This window comes from Gymnogyps californianus, chromosome 15 (genome assembly GCF_018139145.2).
Source record: "Gymnogyps californianus isolate 813 chromosome 15, ASM1813914v2, whole genome shotgun sequence".
NCBI lineage: Eukaryota > Metazoa > Chordata > Aves > Accipitriformes > Cathartidae > Gymnogyps > Gymnogyps californianus.
The window spans coordinates 11,204,579-11,227,304 of record NC_059485.1 but is presented as its reverse complement, the minus strand read 5'-3'; the positions used below and the strand labels follow the sequence as shown (position 1 = coordinate 11,227,304).

Here is a 22,726-nt window from a genome sequence, read left to right as displayed (position 1 = left end):
TCTTTGGCAACAGATCTCACCATGTGTTAAATCAGAGTGGGAGAAAAACATACGATCTAATTTTCAGGTGCAGAGTGTCATCTGCAACTTCCATTACTGAAGTTGTATAAGCAGACCCATGAAAGCATTTACTAAAGCACCTCTCTTCTTAAAAAAAAACAACAAACAAACCCTTGCCAATGTGTTTTCAGACATACTAAGTGTCACTTATGCTTTATATTTACAGGGAAAATCTACTAAAATTTCTTCCTCCATCCTACCAAATAACTCTCCATGCTGGCCCGTCCAAGTGGCTATGCTTTCTCCAGTCCTAAAGTTTATGGGTCCCAATTATCATGCAAAGCTTTTAAGTATTTCCCCTCACAAACACCTCAAAAACCTCAAGATTTAGCACACCCACACACACTGCTTCACCGTAACACTGAGGCCAGAAATGACCATATCCACTACCAACACATCCTCATCAGGACTGAGTTACAGAAACAGCAATGATACACCCTAAATACCAGAAGGGACCACTTTTTCCACTAGTCATGCTTCTCACCTCTCTCATCAACTTCATGTTAGTAAGTTCGTATTATTTTTTATTATTATTATTTTCTCTCGGTCGTTTATTTTCTCGGGAATATTTCCTGCGATTTTGCACAGTTGAGGCAACGGAGATCCCCGAGACCAGCATCACTTGTGCTGTAAGCTAGTGTCGCGCTCAAGGGCAGGCTTTAGGATTTAAAAAGAGGCAGAACACCACTTCTGGGGGCCTTTGGGAGCCAAAACGAGGAGCGGCGTGTGGTGATGCAGGCAACGGCTAAGCGCTACCCCGCACCGCGGGGCCAGAGAGGCCAAAGTCTCCTTTGCCTCACCACGCCACAGCCCCACCGAGGAGAAGCAAGGGGGGAGAACGGGGCCTCGGCCCGCGGGGGACAGGGCCACGCCTGACCGAGCAGGCAGCGGAGCGGCGGGGACACCCCGGGCAAGCTCTGCCAGCCTCAACAGTGCCCCAGAGACCTGGCGGCCCCACCGAGCGCGCCCTGGTAGCGGAGAGGACCCCGCTCGAGCCCTCCACTCACCACTCATGGTGGCCGCAGGGCTCTCACCCTCCGTCCGCCGGACCCGGTCCCTCCTCCCGCACAGCCCAAAGCCGGGCCGGCCAGCGCACACACTCCGCCCCGGAACTCCGCCCCGCCGCCCCGGAAGGTAAACACCGCTCCGCGCCGTGGCGGCAACTGTGGCGTGGGGCGGAGAGCTGCTCTGGGCCGCAGCCTCGTCCCGAGCGAGCCCTCACGGTGTCGCCTTCCCTCACAGGCGCCGAGCGCGGGCTCCTGCCAGGCGCGCGGCTGCAACTGCCGCGTGCTGCTCCTGGGAAAAAGGCGCGAAGCTGTTCGCCTGCTTCCGAGGGGCGGCTGTGGCGCTGGCTCTAGCCCGCTCCTCCGTCAGGCAGCAAGCCTTCCCGCGGGCGAGGGGACGCGGTAACGCGGTGTGCTCAGCCCCGGCGGGAAATCCTGTGTCAATCCCTCCACAGAAAGGCTAACGGTCTACCCCGTACAGTAATTCTACGGGGAAGTGAAGAAATACCGGACAAATGAAAGATGAGAAAAATGGAGATAAAATGTTCTATACTGTCACATGTGCTATGTAAGCTAGAAGTCCTGAAAGGTTCATGTTTCAAAAAACCGGTACAGAAATTGTGAAACTTCTAATACAATAAAATGGCAAAGTAATGAAGTAGTTTTCTTAAATGTTGTAGACTTGTTTTAAGGCATCATCGTGCTGGTTTGTATTTGCACACTGACTCAATACAGTGCTGTGTATTTGCCACATACTGCTCCACGCAGTGTGGAGCAACAGAGCATATTAAGAGTTCCTAGATAAAGTAATAATAATTAATAGTTCTGGAGGCCTGTTTCAGAGCTTTTGGCTATGTGTGGCCAGACCTACACAGCTAACTCATAACTGGCCCAAACTTTGTGGTCAGCTTCCTAAAGATGCTGTAATAGTGATCGTTCATAGATGTTGTGCAATAATTTACTAGTCTTAAAACATTTTAATTCATCATTCGTGCAAGAACATGAAGTAGAAGGTTATCTACAAATGAAAAGATTGTTGTTGCTTCTGTTGTTGTTGCAGTTCTCCAGGAATAAAACTGGCCTAATACTAGGAAAATAACATTACTGCTTGGGAGGCAAGGTAACAAAGTATATCCTAAGTCCAGGCCACACAGTAGCCTAGCATGACTATATCTAATCAGCAGTCCTTGTATGTATAACAAGTTAAGTAAAAAAATTAGTAAAATAGAAAGAAATCTTTATAGAATACAGTCTGAAAAACGCTTGGCACTTAAAGGAAAGTCTGCACCATCAGGAAATACATTGGGATTGCAGGTATGGCGCTCCACAGCACCACAACCTCCCTTACTGTGACCCAGAGATACTATCTGAACTGGAGGGGACTCCGTACTCTACAAAGGTATTCATCATTAGAACATTCCTATTTCAAGCATCATGGGGGCTATTTGAAATTAGTCTTTAGAAGACTGGTGATGTAATGTGGGTCTTCATTTCTGCCTCTTGGAACATTCCTTGTGTACCATCAAGCAATTTTTGGCACAAGATCTGAGTTTAACATAAAATATATATTTGCAAACTTGTTTATTGATGGGTTTGTATATGTCCGGTGTAAGTAGATACAATCTCTAAAGGCAGAAAAAGCCATCCTACATAGGGACTTTCAAAAATTAAAAATTCCAATAACTAGTTTAGTACCTGAGAATAATGTAGAAATACTTGACCAAAGAGATACTAGAATTAGAAATAATATGACAATAGTAATGAAAGTTCAATGGAAGATCTATAAGGATGATGTACTAGCCTTCTCCACTGACTGCAAGTATTTAGATTAATAGCTATACTGGAATAACTAATTTACTATTATGCAGTAAAAATATACTTCTCTCATAGTCCCCCAGCACCCAGAATATAGTTGCAGTAATCAAAAGATTTTGTGGTAACTAGAACAGTAGCTCCTTCTTCTGTAGCTGGTAATGGGAATGAAGTTTCACAGCCAGTCTGAGGTTTTACCAAGCCACAGTCACTGCAAGTGCATTCTTCCACCGAATACATTAATGTTTCACTTTGAAGTGAGTGTCTAATTCCTTCTGTATTCACACTGCTTTCAGTATTAGCCTTGAGAATATTATTCAGCTCCACAGAAGAGTCTGTAAAAATACAGAAGTTAATTTAGCACATACATCATGCTATACCAGACATACAGTTATTAAAGATCCAAATTTTGTTATGTTCCAACTATGTTCCTAACCTTAGTGAAAGTTTTAAGATATAGTGAAAGTTTTAAGATGTAGTTATATATGATAATCTTTTGTTCTATGACAATATACCCCCTATACTTCAGGATAAGCATTTAAGTAATCTAACACGTATTTTCTAATCAGTTATTGGCTGAACAATTCACAAATATTAGTGTTTGTAAAATGTAAAAGTAACTTAATTTTTTTCACCTTCCCAAAATATACCACATACACTTCTCGCAGGCTAGAATATTAAGTATAATTATTTAATGTCTTATAAGATGGAAAGCTAATATTGAATGTGTATCCTCTACCTGGGTAGAATTCCTTTTGCATTCAATGAGAAGAGGATGAAACCCTTATAAAGATCTTTTGCTATTGAGGGTTCATAAGTGCTTTCTCAAACACCAGCAAGTAAGCTAGGTATGAATATGCAACAAAATAATCCTAACATGATCCGGAACGAACAAAGAGAGATTGCTGCTTTTACAAGTTATCATCTGGATATTTTATTCCCTAATAACTTTAATCACTTCATTGAGACTATTTGAGGAATACAAAACAATCCAACAAAGGCAGTTACCAGAATCTGGAATATAAATTATATGCAAAATTTATACATGGTAAGATTAGCTAAAATGTGCAATGATTTAAAATTATTTGATAAAGAATCTTATTTATTCACCTGTGGTTTTCATTTTTTCTTTTAGTTGCTTTAGGTGCTTCCATTTAAACAAGACCATTAAGGTGAACAGAGTAAGCATTAAAATTACTCCTAAGCCCAAACAAATCCAAAGAACTCCGCTTGAATCAGTACCTTATGAAATAAGAGATGCATTAAATTAATTGTAAACAATAACCAATGAACAGTAAACATGTCCAACACATAAAACTTCTATATCAAAGGAGCAGTTTCTGTTTCTATTGAGTGACAGCTCAAGTAAAGCTTGAGAGCTTTAAAAATTTATTCTTCTTAACACATACAGGACACACTGCATACGTCTTTAATATTTTTGAGCCCATGTATTATTCTGATAAACTCTTTCCAGGTTTTAGATTTCTTTAAGTTTTTATGTTTACAATTCTATGTAAAATACAACATGAAAATGCCCAGCGTAGCCACAAAGTATTGCAGAAATATTACTTACTCTTATCACAGTAGTTTTCACATGAAGGCGGCGGCGTACTAGAACATCGAAGATGACAAGGCTTACAAGAGAGCAGCAAATTATCGAAGTATTCATTTTTGGGGCAGTGTGCCATCAGGATCAGTAATTATGGAACTGGAAAGCCACAGAAATTGTAAAAGAGTGAGGATCATCTACAAAGGGCTTTTCAGTTCTCAGTTTTAGCAAATCTAAGAGCAGCTAGCAATAATAGTTAGACTTTGATCACAGCTCCACTACGTAGTATCATGTTAAATAAAAAAGATTTAACTCTGAGGCCCCCAAGGAATTACTGTTCCTTTTTTGGCAATTCACAATTGTAGAGAAACTGAACAGCTGCACCAAGATAATTTTCAATGTAAATTTTTTGTGAAACAGAAAATGGTTATTTATAGAAGACATTTCTTGAACAGGTGCTAAGCATTACAAACTGTAGAAAAGCAAGATCTCCAAACAGGATTTCATAATAATTGTTCTTGTCTTTAGAATTTTGTGGGTGTTTTCATGGTGATGGGCCGCAGTAATAATGTTTTCCTGTAATATGCAAACTACACAATGCTTACTTTTTGTTCTTTTTGTCCCAGTCCAAGGAGCGTAAGATGAAAAAAATAGAGGCAGGAGGCATAGCAGTAAGAAGATACGACCAATTCAGTTTCTAGGTTTGCCACTGACTCATTCTGCAACTTCAGACAACTTCCTTCGTACCTGTTTCCCTGGATGGCAATAATATTTAGAACACATAGATGATGAAATAATTACTTTTTGTAAATGAATGGTTTTCTGATTTTAAATGAGATACTGTTAAACTACAAGTTCAACAATTACTTCATAATTGTGTTGTACAAAATACATCTAGTGGATGTATGGTTATACATATATCTTCAGTTATAACAGAAAGACAAAATCTAGACATTCAGTCACTGGGATATTGCTCCGCAATTCCAAATTCGCTTCATTTATCTAGTCTATTAGGTTTTGGTTGGCTTTTTTGCTTGGTTCATTTTGGGCGTTTTTGCTTACAACCCTAGTTATATTAGAAATGTATTAAGATTACATTCTAATCATTAAAAAAGAGCTATATGAAAATGTTATGATTTTGATTCAAAACATTATCTGCATTTTGCCTTTATTTTTCCATAATGCAGAACTGTCACTGTACTAAAACTGTGGTACCCAGCAGGGAAAAATAGGTAGGCCATAGATTTCATTCTTGTGGTAGAGTGTATACGACATCTCCTTCCCAGCCAGGTGATGAGGCACACTGAGCATGCATAGATTTGTCTGTGTATACGCAGTAAGTGTAACATTTCTGAAAATGCATTTGGTCTTCTCCCAGGAAAAAAGCTTCGATAACAGACTGCCACAATGAAAATAATTTACACAGCTTACTTGTATCTTGACTTTTTAATCTCATAGGATTTATTTTAAATATAAAGTTAAGCAGTAGTATCTAGCAAGTTCCAATAGTTGCCTCTATCCAGTATCACTGCCACAGATAGATTAGAATTACAGGCTTATTTATAGTTAAATTCCTCCTTGACATAATTAAGTTAATTGCCTTTTTGACTACAGAAAGGTAAAAGAAAAATATTGTATAAGAAATTGTAATTTCATACGACATTACTGTATCTGAGACTTATTTTCCCATTAAATGGGCCATGTGGGAATACACAAACTGTTTTTAGTGGAATAGTCTAACAAAGCAATCTGTATTCTAGTCTAGCAGATGGAACTGCTTATTGTGGCTTCTGCACTTCTGTCTATAGGCCAGGTGCACAACTGTAGGCTTTCTGTTACGGGCTTTTCTCCCTATTCAAGATTGGTGGATAAACAGGAATTGACAAAATCCGATTTAGGCATGACGAAAGAAAATATGGATACAGACCGTGGGTGATGCCAAAAATTTCACCAGGAAGTCAATGCTGGTGCTGAAGTCATGAAACTCGTTCTGACTTGCTTCATACATTCACACTTCTTGTGGTTTGACCCCAACCAGCAACTAAGCACCACGCAGCCACTTCCCCCTCCCCCCTCCCAGTGGGATGGGGAGGAGGATCAGAAAAAAAAGTAAAACTCAGGGGTTGAGATAAGAACAGTTTAATAACTCAAGTAAAATAAAATATAATTCTAACTAATAATAATAAAAATATAATAATAATAATAATTGCAATGAAAAGGAATGTAACAGAAAAAAAGAGAGAAATAAAACCCAAGAAAAGACAAGTGATGCACAATGCAATTGCTCACCACCCACTGACCGATGCCCCAGCAGCGATCCGCCCCTCCCAGCCAACTCCCCCCTGTTTATATACTGGGCATGGCATTCCATGGTATGGAATATCCCTTTGGCTAGTTCAGGTCAGCTGCCCCGGCTGTGCTCCCTCCCAGCTTCTTGCACACCTGCTTGCTGGCAGAGCATGGGAAACTGAAAAATCCTTAACTTAGGATAAGCGCTACTTAGCAACAACTAAAACATCAGCATGTTATCAACAGTATTCTCACACGAAATCTAAAACCCAGCACTGTACCAGCTACTGAGAAGAGAGTTAACTCTGTCCCAGCCAAAACCAGGACAACACTCTAGGGGAAGAAACTTAACGTTATCACTAGAATATCATTCCTGTTTCTGATGAAGCACCATTTGGTAGCTTATGCATAGAGTGATTTGAGTTTTTGCTTTTAAGATTCTGTTTAACCTTTTCAGTCATGGAGAGGACAATCACATTCTCAGCTGTGATCTGAAGAAGGCAGATATTCATGAAAGTGCCTTCATGGTATCCACAAGTACGATAAGTGAATTTCAGGACAGACAAGCTGGGTCCAACGCTTTAATCTTATATCAATATAATTCCATTGACTTCAGTGAAATGCTGTCTAATTTTACTTAAACAGAATATTTTCCTGTGCCACAACTTCCCATTGTTCTTGCATTTTTATATTCATATCTATAAACTTGTACTAAGACCCCTTATTATTTTAGAAAGGAACCAGCTGACTAATTCTATAATTGTTTTCTGCAGCTGGTTCCAACACTACATATCTGCAGGATAGGTACAGTCTTTACTGTAGTAAAATTCCTTATGAAATTGACAGCTCTCAAATTCCAAAATTTTCAAACTATATCACAGCTGCTGAATGCTTCTAACATTATTTTAGTAGTCTAGGGAAATCACGTGTGCACTATAACAGATGAATGAACCAGTTCTTTAATCAGTTTCACACTTTTTTTTCTGGTTGTACTAGGAGCGTGGGGGAGGACTGTCTTTGTTTCAGCTGCTTTTATTACAGTTTTCTTGCCTCATTTTTTTGATGTATGATAATGACACTTTTTTTTAATTTTGACTTTTGACTGAATTATGTAGGTATATTTATTTCAAACACTAGCTTTCTTCAACAAAGTAGTTTTGCTGAATAGGTAGGTTTATAGCATTTTGGTATTAATTCACAGCTTCACAAAAAAGAGAAAGAAGTTCAGATTGACAGTGGTGAGTATTTTTGCTGGGAGATAGCAAAATGCTGTTGTTAAACAGCATGTAGAAATCCTAAGTAGGCAACACAGATAATACTAAGCTTCAACAATGATAATTGATAAACTCCTTAAAGTTCAGTGTTGCTACCATGAAGAAAGAAACCTTGAAATGCTTGCTAGCGATAGGTTCTGTTAATCAGAACACCTTTATGTGCCATTTCAGGTCTTCCTCAGAATTTTTTTTAATAAAAGAGGGATTCTATTGAGATGTGTCTGTGACTTCTCCGATATGCACCCACATTCTGTATCACTGACCAAAGAGTAAAAAACAATGCTTAGCACTCCAGAAGTCAACGCATGTAGTTCTTTTACTGTTTTCAAAAAAACAGGCTAAAACAAAAATGCACACAGATACTTACAAGATATCTTCAAAAGTTATTGGCTGAAGGAGGTAGCTTTCTTTGGAAAATGTTAGTCTAACTTTCCTGCATACCTGCATGGGTAATATTTATCTACTTCACAGGAACAATACAGAGTAATTTTATTAAAATTCACTAAGTGCTTTCAATGAAAATTGTTAAACCCGTGCAAAGTATGAGTTCATAGAATCATAGAATACCAGGTTAGAAGGGACCTCAAGGATCATCTGATCCAACCTTTCTTGGCAAAAGCACAGTCTAGACAAGATGGCCCAGCACCCTCTCCAGCTGAATCTTAAAAGTGTCCAACGTTGGGGAATCCACCACTTCCCTGGGGAGATTATTCCAATGGCTGATTGTTCTCATTGTGAAAAGTTTTCCTCTTGTGTCCAGTCGGAATCTCCCCGGGAGTAACTTGTACCCATTAGCCATTGTCTCCATCTTCTTTGTAGCCACCCTTTAAATACTGGAACATGGTGATGAGGTCTCCCCTAGGCCTTCTTTTCTCAAGGCTGGACAAACCCAGTTCTCTCAGCCTTTCCTCACGTGGCAGGCTTCCTAGTCCTTTGATCATCTTTGTGGCCCTTCTCTGGACCCTCTCCAGCCTGTCCACATCTTTTTTGCATAGCGGGGACCAAAACTGAACACAGTATTCCAGGTGTAGCCTGGCAAGTGCTGAGTAGAGTGGGATAGTCACTTCTTTATCTCTGCTGGTGATGCCCTTGTTGATGCAACCCAGCATCCTGTTGGCTTTCTTTGCCGCAGCAGCACACTGTTCACTCATATTGAGCTTGTTGTCCACCAGGACCCCCAGGTCCCTTTCCACAGAGCAGCTCCCCAGCCGGGTAGATCCCAGCCTGTGCTGCACTCCTGGATTATGTTTTCCCAGGTGCAAGACCTTACACTTGTCCTTGCTGAACTTTGTTATGCACTCCTGCTCTACTTATTACTGCAATGTATCCTACAACTGATACATATTTGATATGATATGGTACTATTAATAAAAACTGTGAAGAATGGGCTTAAAGAGAAAAATGTTGATCTAAAAGCAACAAAAGAAATAATAAGATATGTCTAGAATGGGTATACACATTGCTTATAACATTGCTTCTCTATGCCCACCATTGCTATACCCAAATATGATTTCTAAATTCCAGGGAAAATGTACTGAAGTCATTAACACAACAATCATTTAAATTAATGCTCAACAGTAAGAATACTTTCTCTGGTGCAGTTGATGCAGACATGATTTCATCCCTGAAACTTACAAATTTCACTTCTAAAATGTAAAGTGACACCCTTACAGAACCTTCTGGAAAGATGACCAGTTTTATAGCTCAGATTCTTCTGAGGTTCAAAAGGAAGTCTGAAATCAAACTTCAGGCTTCTATGCTCTACTAAAGCAAATTACAATACGTCATTGATAATTTACAGGTAAGATGCATTCCAAAAGATACTATTATCCAACAGATGTGATGAATCTTTTCCAGAAAACCAGATGGCTCTCAAAACACTGCTCAAGAATTTTTCAAAAAACTGTCTTAACTCACATAAATCTAAGCTAGCCTGGACTGGTCTGAATGTGTTTAGGATGGCCTGATGAAACAAAGAGTTGTAAGTTCATGATGTGGACATATGTTTTCCTTTCCAGATCATCGTATCTTTCTGGACGATCTGGGGGTGGGGGGGGAGGGGGGAAGGAATACCATTTCAGTGAGGTGTAAGATACACATTCTATTTCTAAGTTTGAAACTCATGTGATTAAATCAATGTTGCTTTTCTCAAGCAGATTAAGAAGCCAACATCTGTGGAAAAGTAACTGAAGTCTTGATGTGTTTGGTAAAAAGGACCCATAGCTGCTGCTCTTACTGAGGATGTCACTGGTAATACAAAGCAGTTCAGAGGGGTAGTGGAAGCAAGTAGACGATGGCAACTTTCTAGTTTTATGTCCTCCAGGCAATGCACATTCTTCCCCTTTCCATAACCCTCTGCACATGTTTTGACAGAGCAACACTGACAGTAGTTTGGAAGAAATTTCTTAGACCAGATAATAATATTAAAGAAAAAAGACAAACCCAACCAGAGATTCTCAAGGCATCCTGTAAAGTCAGTGCTGTTATGTGGAACATTTTTAAGATGATCTATTGATGCTACACAAGTAGATTCACCTTGAGGCAGAGATGCTTCCCAGTAGATATACCCCAAATATAGGACTTCTGGGAAAAATATTAAAGGGAGGAGTGTAAGACTTGACATTACTTTGTGAGACAATTAACAATGAAAGGAACTACAGGATATAACTCCTACCGTAGGTAGTATTATTAGAGTCTTCACAACTACTTTACTTTTTGCTATTAAATTCTTTCCTCTGTTTTCCTAGTCCAGAAGAAGTGCATCTGTTTTTACTCATTGGCAATGGCTTTTCTTGTGTATGCAAAATACCTCTCTCTCCAAAACAGCATGCTGTCATTGTACTTTAATACATCTGCTGTATGATATGCAGAAGTGTTAATATTGTGATTCCTAAAATATTTTGTCACTCAAATGTAATGAGATATATTCTAAATCAGATGATTTTGGCACAAAGACAATTCATGTCTAATTAGTAAGACTGGTCTGTAGGTCACCAAATATGTGGTTAGACTATATACAGCTAAGCTGATTAAATGTCTTGGTGTTAGTGAAAGGGATAGTCCTGCTCTTCACTCTACAGTATTCTGAAGCACAAGGAAGGGCTCTAGGGCTTACCTGACCACATGGCAAGCAGCTTTGATTTGTTAATCCAGTCAGTTCAGAGAGTTTTACTCCCTAGGGCCTGGAAAAAAGACCAGAAACAGAAAAGAAAAAAAGATAAACAGCTGATTACCTAGTGGGGATGTGAAACTAAGTCCACCACAGAAGTACAAATTTGGCAAACTAATGCGCCAATGTCTTCATTTTAAAAGTCCTGTCAAACTCCAAGTACAGTAGAAATTAATTTGTGTCTAATTATTTGATATTGTGTATATGGGATCATAAGATATTGTGGCAGATATGCTTACACTCTCTATAACCAGTTGGCCAGAAACAGTTTTCCTGTGTGGCTAGTTAGGAGTTCAAACACATTTATCATAAGACACAGAAGTAAATACAAAGAAGTCTCATCTTTTCAATCAAACTCTACGAAACCTCCCCTCAAGTAAAAGGCTAAATACAGCTCATTTCATCAGAGCTCTGGAGAATACTGCTGTCTTTTATAGCGATAATTTTCCTCCTACGGTTGGACTACTATTTCCCAAAGCTTACAGCCTTTAGAGATAAATGAATTTTTTTGATAGATGTGCCCCAAAACACAAATCCTTGATTATTAAGCAATACATTTTTCACACATAGGAAACTGGGGAGCAGTGATAGTAAAGGGTCTCTAACGTGTCATTCAAATAAACAGCCACCATACAAGTCACAGTCTTTTCTCCTCAGATATATATAGTTTTATTGATGTATGTGATGACAAAACAAAGGCGACAAATGGTAGAAAAACTATGAGGAATTACAGTTGTCATGGCCTGTTGCCTTTGTTTTCTGCACATCCTAACATTCAGAAGTCCTACTTCTCAAGGGTCTGAAAGCAAGCATATAATCAGAAGATCTTGATAAGCAATAATTCCCAGTGACAGACCTTGCTACACATCTAAAATACACATTATTTCAAAATCTACATCCTGTGGTTCACCTGCTGTTTTCACTGACTACATGAGATTCCCCAGAACTTCTGAAGACAAGTATCTATAGAGCAGTTTTGAAATTACATTTTGGGGGACCATTTCTTATCTGCCCATGCCTCTAAAAAGCATACTACAAATATTTATTCTCAAAGCAGAAATTAATCCAACATAACTTTCTCAATTCAGTAAAACACTGTGGTGTTCACTCTCAAAAACAAGTGTCAAACCGTGCCACAAAAAGCTAATTCATTCAACAGAGGATTATTTGGTGCAGTGTGCAGAAAATGTATCTGATAGTCCTGTAGCACATCATTTCCCCAAATCTGTTTTATTGCAAGTGCCATCACCCATCTACATAATAACTAAGGAAGACATTTTCTATCTTAACAAGATTCTTGTGCAACCTTCATTTTTGAGTAATTTTGATAGAAGGAAGTTAATATTAAAAAAAAAAAAAACCAACCACACTTTAGGCACTTTGTTGGGAGAAGTGTACTATACCAACTGGCTTTAATATGAGAGATGTAATACCTGAATTCAGAAGCTCTTTATAAAGTAGAATATCGGATTCAGCCAACCAATGAAACAAAACCCAGAAGCATTAAGAATAAATCCATTAAGTGACATTGAGATAAGGATATTGTTACTTAAAAACTGTAGTTATGTTATGTTAATAATTTATCCACTGCCTTGTAAAATACATATTCAATCCTCTAAGCATCACACTATTTTGTTATATGTAGACTGCGCACACACACCGAAAAAAATGTCTGAGATGACTGGATACTGATGGTTCTCCTACAGTGATATTTACCTTTAGGGAATAATAAATATATGGCTTATTTACCAGTGAAGTTACACTGCAGCTTTTTTTCCCCAGTTATGGGATTTACAGGGCTTGCATTGGCTTTCCACATAGAGTTACATGTTGATACTAATAAATGCTTTCTCCTTGTCACTTGATTTTGCTCCAAAAGGATGACAGAAATTAGTAGAGTTGTACAAAATAAGAAAGGATTTATCAAATATAATAATCGGTCATTTAACTGCAAATCCACAAAGTGTTGCCAGGGAGGTATTTCTGCAGTTACATTACTGCAACTTAAGTTCAAAAACTCCCCAAGGTATCCTCTAAGAATAATATAATTCAGACAAGTTAAGCTGGCCTGCTGGAGTTGACATCATTAGAGAGAGTAATGGGAAATAAATTTAAGAAGAAGTGTCAACTGCAGAAACAACAGAAAAAATAAAAGGAAAAACAATTCTCAGATTTGCTTCTAAAATGTTTCAGTCTGACTCAAGAGTGACACCCAGGGACAATTTATAAAGACCAGTATGAAATATACTTCTTTGCTCTCCTAATGTGATTATCAACCACTGACAACTTCTCTCTGAACTTCAAATCTACGTCTGGAAGCAGTAAAACATCTATGTGTTGTTTAGAAGAATAATTTTAGCATACTGTCAATTCTACTAGGGTATCAAACTACTGAACAGGATTTCAAGAAATCAAATAATTTTTACTGGTGAAAGGAGTACAGGTAGGTAACAGCACAGCACAGACCAGGAGGTAGTATTTTGGAGCTGTACACACACACACTCTAGATTTACACCCTTCTATCATGTGAGCAGAAGGCCTAGAGTTATATGCTGCTTTGGCAGAATACGGGCATACCAAGCACTGAGCATCCAGCCAGAACATTTCCTGCCATGAACCCAAATTTCACTGGTGGTTTCCTTAAACATCTGGAGAAGCCTCAGACTTCCAGAAATCCTTGTCAGTGCCCATTTTTAATATGTGTTAAACTGATATTACTTATGTGACAGAAATTAGTCACCTGAAAAAGGTAAGGAGAATTTTATCTTTCATTATTTAATTTGAAAAAAGCTATTGTGAGTTTCAACACTGAAATAATAAAATGAAAACTCTGAATGGAAAACTGAAGAAAATAATACTATTATGTCAATAATTAAACATAAAGATTGAAATTCTTTATGTTCTCTCACAGAACAGTAGCTTAAGGTCTATTTCCCACACACAACTTCAACAACAAAGCTTTGTTCCGACACTGCTTTGGGGTTTCTCTGTTCATGCTTGTGCCAGCTTTTTTGCCTGACTGTACTTGAGAAATTCTGCTGGCATAATTACATAGCACTTATCAGAAGAAAGAGGGTTTTCTGCTAGGACTGTTACATTGCCTTCACAAAAAACATTAGCTAGGCTGACAAAGGAATTCTTCTGGCTGTATAGTTGCTTCTACATTGGTCATTTTGTGCTGGCACAGCTCTTCTGGGTAGCACATGTAATTTTTTTTTCCACTCACTAAGGCAACTGACCTACACTGTCAAGTCTTATAGTACAGGCTTGGTTTGAGTCCTCTCCAATTCTCTAAAGCTATTTACAGAAAAAATCCAAAGAAAAAAGTCCTTTATAAATCACCTCATCACAACAATCCTAAAAATCTGTGAGATCAATGTACATACAAAAACACCACCGCTTTTTCTTCCCAAACGTTACAGCACTTCAAGGAACAGCAGTCTTACAGACAGTTAATCTCCTAAAAAAGCATTAAAACTTTCTGAAATGGTTATTTTCAGAAATCCATATTTTGTTAAGTGTATGCTTTAACTATATGGCTGGGAGGAGATAAGCTGCTCTAGGAATGGGGTACACACTGCTAATAAACAAAAGGAAGGGGTTATTAAGGGATTCATCATGTTCATTAACTTTTACAAGCTGCACAGAACAATGCTCTTTTTAGACACGATATTGTTTAATGTCATTTGGGCACAGTGCAAAATCAAGAACAATGTGGATTTTGCCTGTTTGGTTCAGCATATTTTAATTAGACCACTGCTTTGAAAAGAATGATGATGCTGTTGCTACATCTGTTTTTTCCAAAAAAGATTAAAGAACAAAACAACTGAAGAGAAAAATGTTCCTTAAAAATAGTAATTAAAATAACAATAGTATAAACATTGTTAACTAAATCTCAGACAACTTCTGTATCCCTTACTATGTTCAAAGTTTACTTAGCTAGGAACCAGGTTACGGAAAAGATTAAGTGCATAGCACAGAAAAGCAGTGTTAATAGACTATAAACCCTTTGGGGAAAGAAGATACTTCTTCATTTGTCTGATGTTCCACGTGTGCCAACATAGTTATGTAACTACTAAGGACAATGCATAAAACAATAATCGTGCAAGCAAGTTTGGATTAAGCTAATACCTGTTAGAATGCCAGTGACATTTTTATGTTGGTGCAATAGTTTTTACAGAATATAAACTAAATTTTTTCATTTCTTAATGTAAGCGCTTACATTTTGTGTTGGAAAAATAATCTCCCACATACTACTATTTCAGTGACTTTGCAGGTGGACAAAACAAACTAAAACTCATCAGTGGTATAATGCCAACAGGAGTGATGGAGTTACAACAAAAATGAATGTGCGTGAACACCTATGAATGACATGAAGTGCTTGGCATACACTAAAGTCTAACAAGAATTTTTCTTCTGATAATTTTAACCAAATTCTCTAGCCATTCAGTGTTTGTGGACAAGTTTAGGTAACACACAATTACTTTATTTCAAATTCCCATATACAGCATCACAGTGCCAATATGTGCTCTCTCTCAAGACAGGAGGGAAATTGTAATTGATTTAGCCATCCCTATTCCAGAATAATTCCCCATGCAAATTGCCTTCTCTGGAATAAAAATACTGGCACAGAATAATGCTGGAGTAATTAGTCCTATTTAGAAACACGGTCACTATTTCATTCTCACAATTTCATAATGAAGTAATTATTTTCTGCAACAATGTTAACATGTTAACTAGCTATAGAAGAACAGCTTTAAAAACCCCATGACACTGTTGTTCTTTCTTCATAACAATAATGCCATTTTGCTTTAGTCATTACCGAAACTAAAATCTTAAGGCATCTCTAATGGACAAAATGCTCCCTCAATTGGAATTCTGGAGAATTAAGAAGGGAAGAAGAAAGCACATGAAAATCACGCATGGAACAAGTTTTCTATTCCCACCTCCCTGGAGACAGACTGCATGTAAAACTTTCCATATGAAACATAAGTGCTATAAAACTCTTACCACATGTATAAGGCAGGAGATCTGGCCTAGAGATGTTATGGAACCCAACAGTGGGCATGGCAACTCCAAGTTTCTCCATGTCAGGGAGTCACTGTAATAAGAAAGGGTGTGAATAAACAGCGTGTTACATACCATGCATTAACACCCTGTATTGATATTTTCAGTGCTAAGTTCAACATTTTCATTATCTCACAAAAACATTCTTTATTAAGAATTTAACACAGTCTAGAAAAATTATACAAGGTACAGCTGAATTCTGTTTGATAGTGGGAACTCACCTTGTACACCTATATTAGACTGTAAGCCCCACTTTAAATGGTAGCCACCTTTTCTGTGTTTTTTACCTCTATATCAAGCTACAAGACTGACAATTGGATGGTATCCAGAATTGTAAATTCTTTCTGTTACTTGTCTCCTGCTAGAGCAATACTAGCTTACAGCCAGTGGAAGAACATCTCCTGAGGATCTGGCACTTAAAAGTTATCATTGTTGCTCAGTCAACTCAGCATCCCAGCCCCTAAGATTCTCAAATTTGTCTCAGGTCACAGGGAGCAAAAATATCCTCTGTTTCCATTTATCACTTCCAGAGAATCTATGTATCTTAGGCTTGTAATATTTACTCTCCACATCCAACAGATTTATAGGTGAAAACAAATTTACTCTAACAAAGCAGAAGGATAATTTTCTAATCAAAATGTTGCTAATCAAGATGAAAGCATAAGAACAGTTGAACAGAGGTCTGGATTGTACTTAAAAGGATTTATTTTCAGCTGCTTCAGTATCTTAACTGACACGATGCCTCCTCCCACCAATCCCACACCTGGCTTTCAAGTCTCTAAAACCACACAGTCTCTGCCTTTCTTCAAAATAGATTCCCTCCTGTCTCTAACCTTTCCAATCCTAACTCAGTCACTGTTTACATCCTTAAAGTGATCTCATTCTTCCCTTCCTTGGATGCACATTCTTTGCTCAGCACATTCCTTCCACATTAAGCAATCCTGCTACTTACAACATTTTCAGCTGTCATAAGGTTTATAAACTATGTATAGATTCTTCACAATGTGCACACCTAAACACTCATCTTTGTTTATTTTGATCTTCGATAGCAAAAAAACCCACACATAACAAACAGTTTTGATAGCAAAACTATTTACCTAAACCACCGTCCCCCTACTATTTATCAGTCTGGAGGCTCATGGTATCAAAACCACGGAAGAAATTCTGTCTAAGGAGTAAACTGCAATGACTGTGCGTTCAAAGAGAGACACCTTGAACATAGAACTAGCTAGCACCCAACTTACAGATTTTTCAAATCTGAGCAACAGGCTACCTAAGCAATAGATCACACAGCTGAGAATTCTGAGCCTCCAATTAAAGTCACCTGAAAGAAGGGGATGGCACTTGTAAAAAAGACAACTTTTCAGTCTTTATTTTTAGAGACAGACAAGCAAAAGAAAGAAAGGTTGTGTATACACACAGAAGTGAGAGACACATGACTACCTTGGAAAATAATGAGCTGAGCATATGAAGTATTTGAGAGGTAAGGAGATGGACACAGAGAATTATAAACTGGTATTTTGGTGTATGGATTCATGTATTTCTTTTGCTATCTAAAGGAAAAACAATTGATTTTATGCCCTTTTTGAAGCCTGCAGTATGTGCTTTAACTGCTCCAAAAGAAAGGCATTAACTCTAGATTGGAGACCTCAAAAGGAAGAATCCGGCTTGGAAGTACTCATCACCAACCCACAATGAAATGTGTAAGAGTTAAGTTGCTAAATTGTTTTGAGGCTGCCCCTTTGCAAGCTTGGAGTAATTCTACAACTGGACTGCGGAAGAGGGCTTATGCTATGATGCTACATTTGGAAAACCAAAGACGACTTTTATTTGAATCTCTTCCAATCAAATAGCTTAGAATACATAAATGCAAGACAACACAAATACAGTAATTATGTGAGTGTCCAGCAGAGGGAGAGTAATAGGTCAGAAAGCATTTGTTAAATAGCAGGATTAGAACAAACAAATCAGTGTAAAATATGTTTCCAGGTCAAGATATCTTAGTTTGGATTACGCATGGTCTTGTGCAAATATAAAAGCCTCTTTATAATTCACTTACACTCCCGGGAACACCAGCAAAGCTTAGGATAGACTTGGCTGTTGAAAAACCCATCATGCTGAAATATAGTGTGGTTTTTGTTCTCTATTTCTCAGCTACATCTCCACAGACTACCTGGAAAAAGAATTTGCCAGAGTTTAAGAATATTAGTTTATAATCTCCTGGCACCTAATCAAACTTAAACTAGTTCAGTATTTTCAGTTCTGTGTCAGGCCTCATTAATATTATGAAAGATATTTAGAAAAACTCTTACACAGCCTTCCTTCAAGAGAGATATATCACTTGTACTTAGGTACAGCCTTAATTCATGTTTTCCACAAAAACTTTCTGGACTCATTTAACTCCACCTGCTTCTTCCAAGTAATGCTAAACTTAATTTCTAGAATGTCTTTTGAGATTGTTCCTTCACATAAGCCTCAGATAAAGAGATATGCTTCTAGAATGGTACTTTCATAGCTGAGCACAGTTTCCTATATTTTTCTTTTAATAATTTACCTTGTAACTCTTGTCTTTTCTTCCTCCTAGGTAAATAACTTGTTCTTTTGGCTTTGTTTTTAAAGGCTCATTCTGACTTCAAAGCAATTCTAAATATCAGGCTACTCATTTAAGTGCGTAACTAATGTACATATTTGAATACCTTTAAATTTCAGGGCATGGCTCACAGTGCGTCAGTTGAATGTCAGCTTGTTGCCACACCAGAAAGGGAAGTCTTATTCCTTTCCCGCCCCTCCCAATCTCAGCCAAATGCTTTCTTTCCCATTTTGCAGCAGCTCAGGAATTTACCTTATCTCAGGGTAAACTGAGTCAATTCACTCATAACCCAGCACCCTAAAACCATGCTTCTTCCCCCTTAGACTGCTGCTATTTTATGGAGTTTAATAAGCTGTTGGTGGTGAGCTGTTAACTGCTTGAAGCTGTCAACCTGTTTGAAGCCTTCTAGTGAAATATATCTTTCTTTTCTGCTTCAGTTCACATAACTAAAACATTGGTATTTCATAGGTATATCTGCTAGGGTGTAAAGTGCTTGTGAGAACCGTGGATGAAAGTTGCTCCTAAAGTACAGAATACTATTCCTAATGTCATATGAATGAGGACCTCCATTTCACTGCTCTAGGATTGACTTATCACAGGCTGAAAACTAGTGGCGAAGTTACCTTGAGATAGTTTAATATGTGAATAGCTTGCTCTCACTAAAAAAGAAGTCCTGCTCCCCATTCTTACTTTATACCAGCTCTGGCTTTTGTCAAACACCTCTTAAGAGTTGATTCATCTCAGTAACCCAGGAGGAAAAAGAAAGTGGACTGTTCTGTAGCTAAATTTAATGAGAGAGACTGACTCAGCAAAAGGTCTAACAAGAGCTAGAAGGCAGCACAAGGACAGGTAGAACTGCAACTGGGGGGAGACAGTTTCTCTGCACCCCAGTCCCCACACGTTAACCCTGAGGTGGTCCAGCCTCTTCTTTTCTAAGCAGTGCTTTGATGATTTAAGTCAGTCATGATGTGATGATGGATTTATATGGGTGGTTCTCAATAAGAAAAGCTTTTTAGTATTTATTAAATGAAGAGCTAGTATATTTATTCTAAACATTTTGATGCAAAAGAGATTTAATCAAGAAAAGCTTTTATAATGTTTTAAAACCTCAAGAGAACATGACCATTTACATTCCAGTAGATATTTTGCCAGTAAAATTATCATGATTCCACTTAGGTTTTGTTTTGAGTACCAGCTGCTTGTAAGTGGAAAAACAAACTACTAGCCCTGTTAAAAATTTAGTATTTGAGTTTACACAATTCCTGTGTGCGACACAGCCTGCAAAACAGGTTTGTACACTCTGAAGGACATTTGGCATCTTCTGAAATTCTGTGGACTAATTGTTTATATCCTAGCAAGTACCTAGGGAATAAGTACCTGTCAAGGAAGGAAGGAATGTTGGGTAACACAAGTAATTCTTTTCCCCTGAAATCAGTGGTAATACACAATTCCATACCCCTGATCAAACACATATTTGGCCCCACTCCCTGCACTAAAAAAAAAAAAAAAAAAAAAAAAAATTATCACAATTCAGTACTTTAGGAGCTGGCAGAATGAAGCTCCATTTCAAAAACCTTCAAGAAGCCTTTTTAAGGAATGCCAAAGCGTATGTAAGAATTGCTGCCTACATGTTATATGTGCTGGTAATCTTAAGTCTTAATTGCTCTGAAAATATAGTACCTGCCTCCAGTTAAGCCTTTCCTGACTTGTAGGCTGTGTCAAGGCTCAAACAAAAAACAAGCTTGCAATACAGCATTGCAGTCATTATAAACCTCAGCTATTAAATACTCATAATGACAGTAAAAAGTGTACAATAACAAGCCACTCTGTCAGCAGAATTCATGAAGCTTAGTTTCCACTGGATTTTTATTTATGATTCAACAGTAGTAACCCATGAGCTCCTTTGTTCCAAATGGTGTTACCTTGTTTCCATACTAAATGAAATGTATCAGATACCTACCGGTTAATAAATGTCACCTAACAAGCAATGGTTAGTATTTAAAAAAAAACAAAAACAAAAACCCAACAACAAAAAACCACCAAACCCAAACAAACAAACCTATATTGAGGTGTTCCTTATGATACTAGCTGCTTAGGAAACTTATTTCTTACTGCTGTAGCTTTACTTCTAACTGCTTCCTCCATTCCCCTGATAAAAAAGGATCATGTCCTATTCCTGCTTCTATCCCAGCCCTCAGTGGGACTGCATATGACTACTTTTTTTTTTTTAACAGAAACATGATTGCTACACACAGCTGAGAAACTTACTTGGTGTTTAACAAAATTCTAAATATTACAACAGTAACACAGGTGAGAATCTTCCTTAATTATACTCAACTTTGAACAATAGAGGCCCTGGCAACATGTGTCTGAAAACTGGAAAGGAACTCTGCAACAGAGAATAACCAGAGAGTGGCTTTCACAAGGTCTTTAAAATTCATTCTTTAGGCTCTGGTGAGGGTAAGTTCTTGGTACTTGAAGGAAAGACTTCCACTTAGCAGAGGTGTATAGTCTTTCATTGTGAATTACATTTTTTTTCTTTCAAAATGAATTATCTGTGGTGTTGGTGGGGATTTTTTTTTTTTTTTTTTTTTTTTTTTACTTTTATAAGTGCTGCCCTGTACACTAGTGTTTTCCCTGAATATGATCAGTTGGAAGCACTTCGGGAGAGTTTGTGTAGTTCTCCAATCAAAACTGAATCAGATTTTGTATTGAATGGAGATCTTTACATTTTAATTCTAAGCCTGTCTGCTTTCAAAACAACTCCATAACCTGTCCTACAGTGTTCTAATATAAATAATGCTGCAGATGACTCAGTCCTTGCATGTGAGCACTCCAAGAAACTCCCTTCTCCCAAGCACTCACTTTGTCTAGTTATAAACACTTATGCTGAACCTTCCAAGATGAAACACTGCCACAGCCATGTGCAGCCTACTAACCAAAATCTACTAATTTCCCCTCTGTTCCTCCCCATCTCCTCCAAATATACTTAAGTTCAAGCAATGTTTTTGGGTTTGTTTTTCTTTTTTAATAAGTTCTAATAGTCTTACCAGTCAAGGGCCTCAGTACTTGACAAGTCCTACTGAATTTGGCTTAACTGGATTTTTTTTTTTTAATTATAATAACCTAGTCAAATTGTGCTGTAGAATTGCCAAAATTGGAACTTTTAACGCATCCTGTCAACTAACGGCTGGACGTGTACAGAAACATTCGCTCTCACCTCACATGAGAGCACGTATACTCACAAATCTTCATTTGGGAGGTTTACTGACCCAGCACAGGTGCTGTCACTGTATTGTCACTCTGCATCTATGTTTTCTAGGACTAGGTAGGTGCAATTTTGCATAGATAAAAGCTAAAACGAGCATGTCTTCACCTGACTCCAGACGCTGAGTCCTTAAGGGAAGCGGGAAATCCAGTGAGGTGACACTCCCCACCGAGCCCGCTCTCCTCAGCCCCCGCAGGATAGGGCTGGCGCTCCGGCGGCGACGGGCGCAGGCGGCCCCTGGGAGCGCCCGGGACAGGCTCATCTCCCCGGGCGAGGCAGCCTCCCACACGGCTGCTACCCGTCCCCATCTGCAACGACCCTCGTGTGGGATGAAGGAACGGGGAGCAGCCATCCGGCGACGCTGCCCCCTCGCAACCTTTGTGAACTGCACTTCCCAGAGACCTGCGGGGCAAGACACAAGCGTCGCCGGAGGGAACGCTGGCGCCTGGCCTGCTGGGACGAGTAGTTCTTGTCCCGCCTCAGGCGTTCGCGCCAACTACATGTCCCGTCTCCCCCCCCGCCCCCCCCGAAACTGGAGGCGGAGACGGCAGAAACGAAAGGCGCGCGCAAAGGCTGACAGGAATTGTAGTTTTTTAATACGCACAAAACGCAGGCAACTACATTTCCCATCTCTTCCGGGGGGT

The 22,726-nt window shown here is 38.7% G+C and overlaps 2 protein-coding genes across 2 annotated transcripts in view; both read right to left on the bottom strand.

The window, feature by feature from the left end:
* The window catches only part of SNX29 (sorting nexin 29), a 136,593-nt gene extending 135,493 nt beyond the window's left edge, over positions 1-1,100 (bottom strand). The window contains exon 1 of the mRNA XM_050905901.1: positions 1,068-1,100. Within this exon, the coding sequence (XP_050761858.1) occupies positions 1,068-1,074 (7 nt within the window). The 5' untranslated portion in view covers positions 1,075-1,100. The remainder of the gene's footprint in view (positions 1-1,067) is intronic.
* Positions 1,101-2,948: 1,848 nt separating this feature from the next.
* On the bottom strand, positions 2,949-11,113 carry TNFRSF17 (TNF receptor superfamily member 17). The gene is made up of 3 exons (XM_050906198.1): positions 11,104-11,113; positions 3,987-4,118; positions 2,949-3,211 (listed from the first exon to the last, which is right to left on the bottom strand). The coding sequence occupies exons 1-3, from the start codon at positions 11,111-11,113 to the stop codon at positions 2,949-2,951; spliced, it is 405 nt and encodes a 134-aa protein (XP_050762155.1).
* Between the last annotated feature and the right edge of the window lie 11,613 nt (positions 11,114-22,726).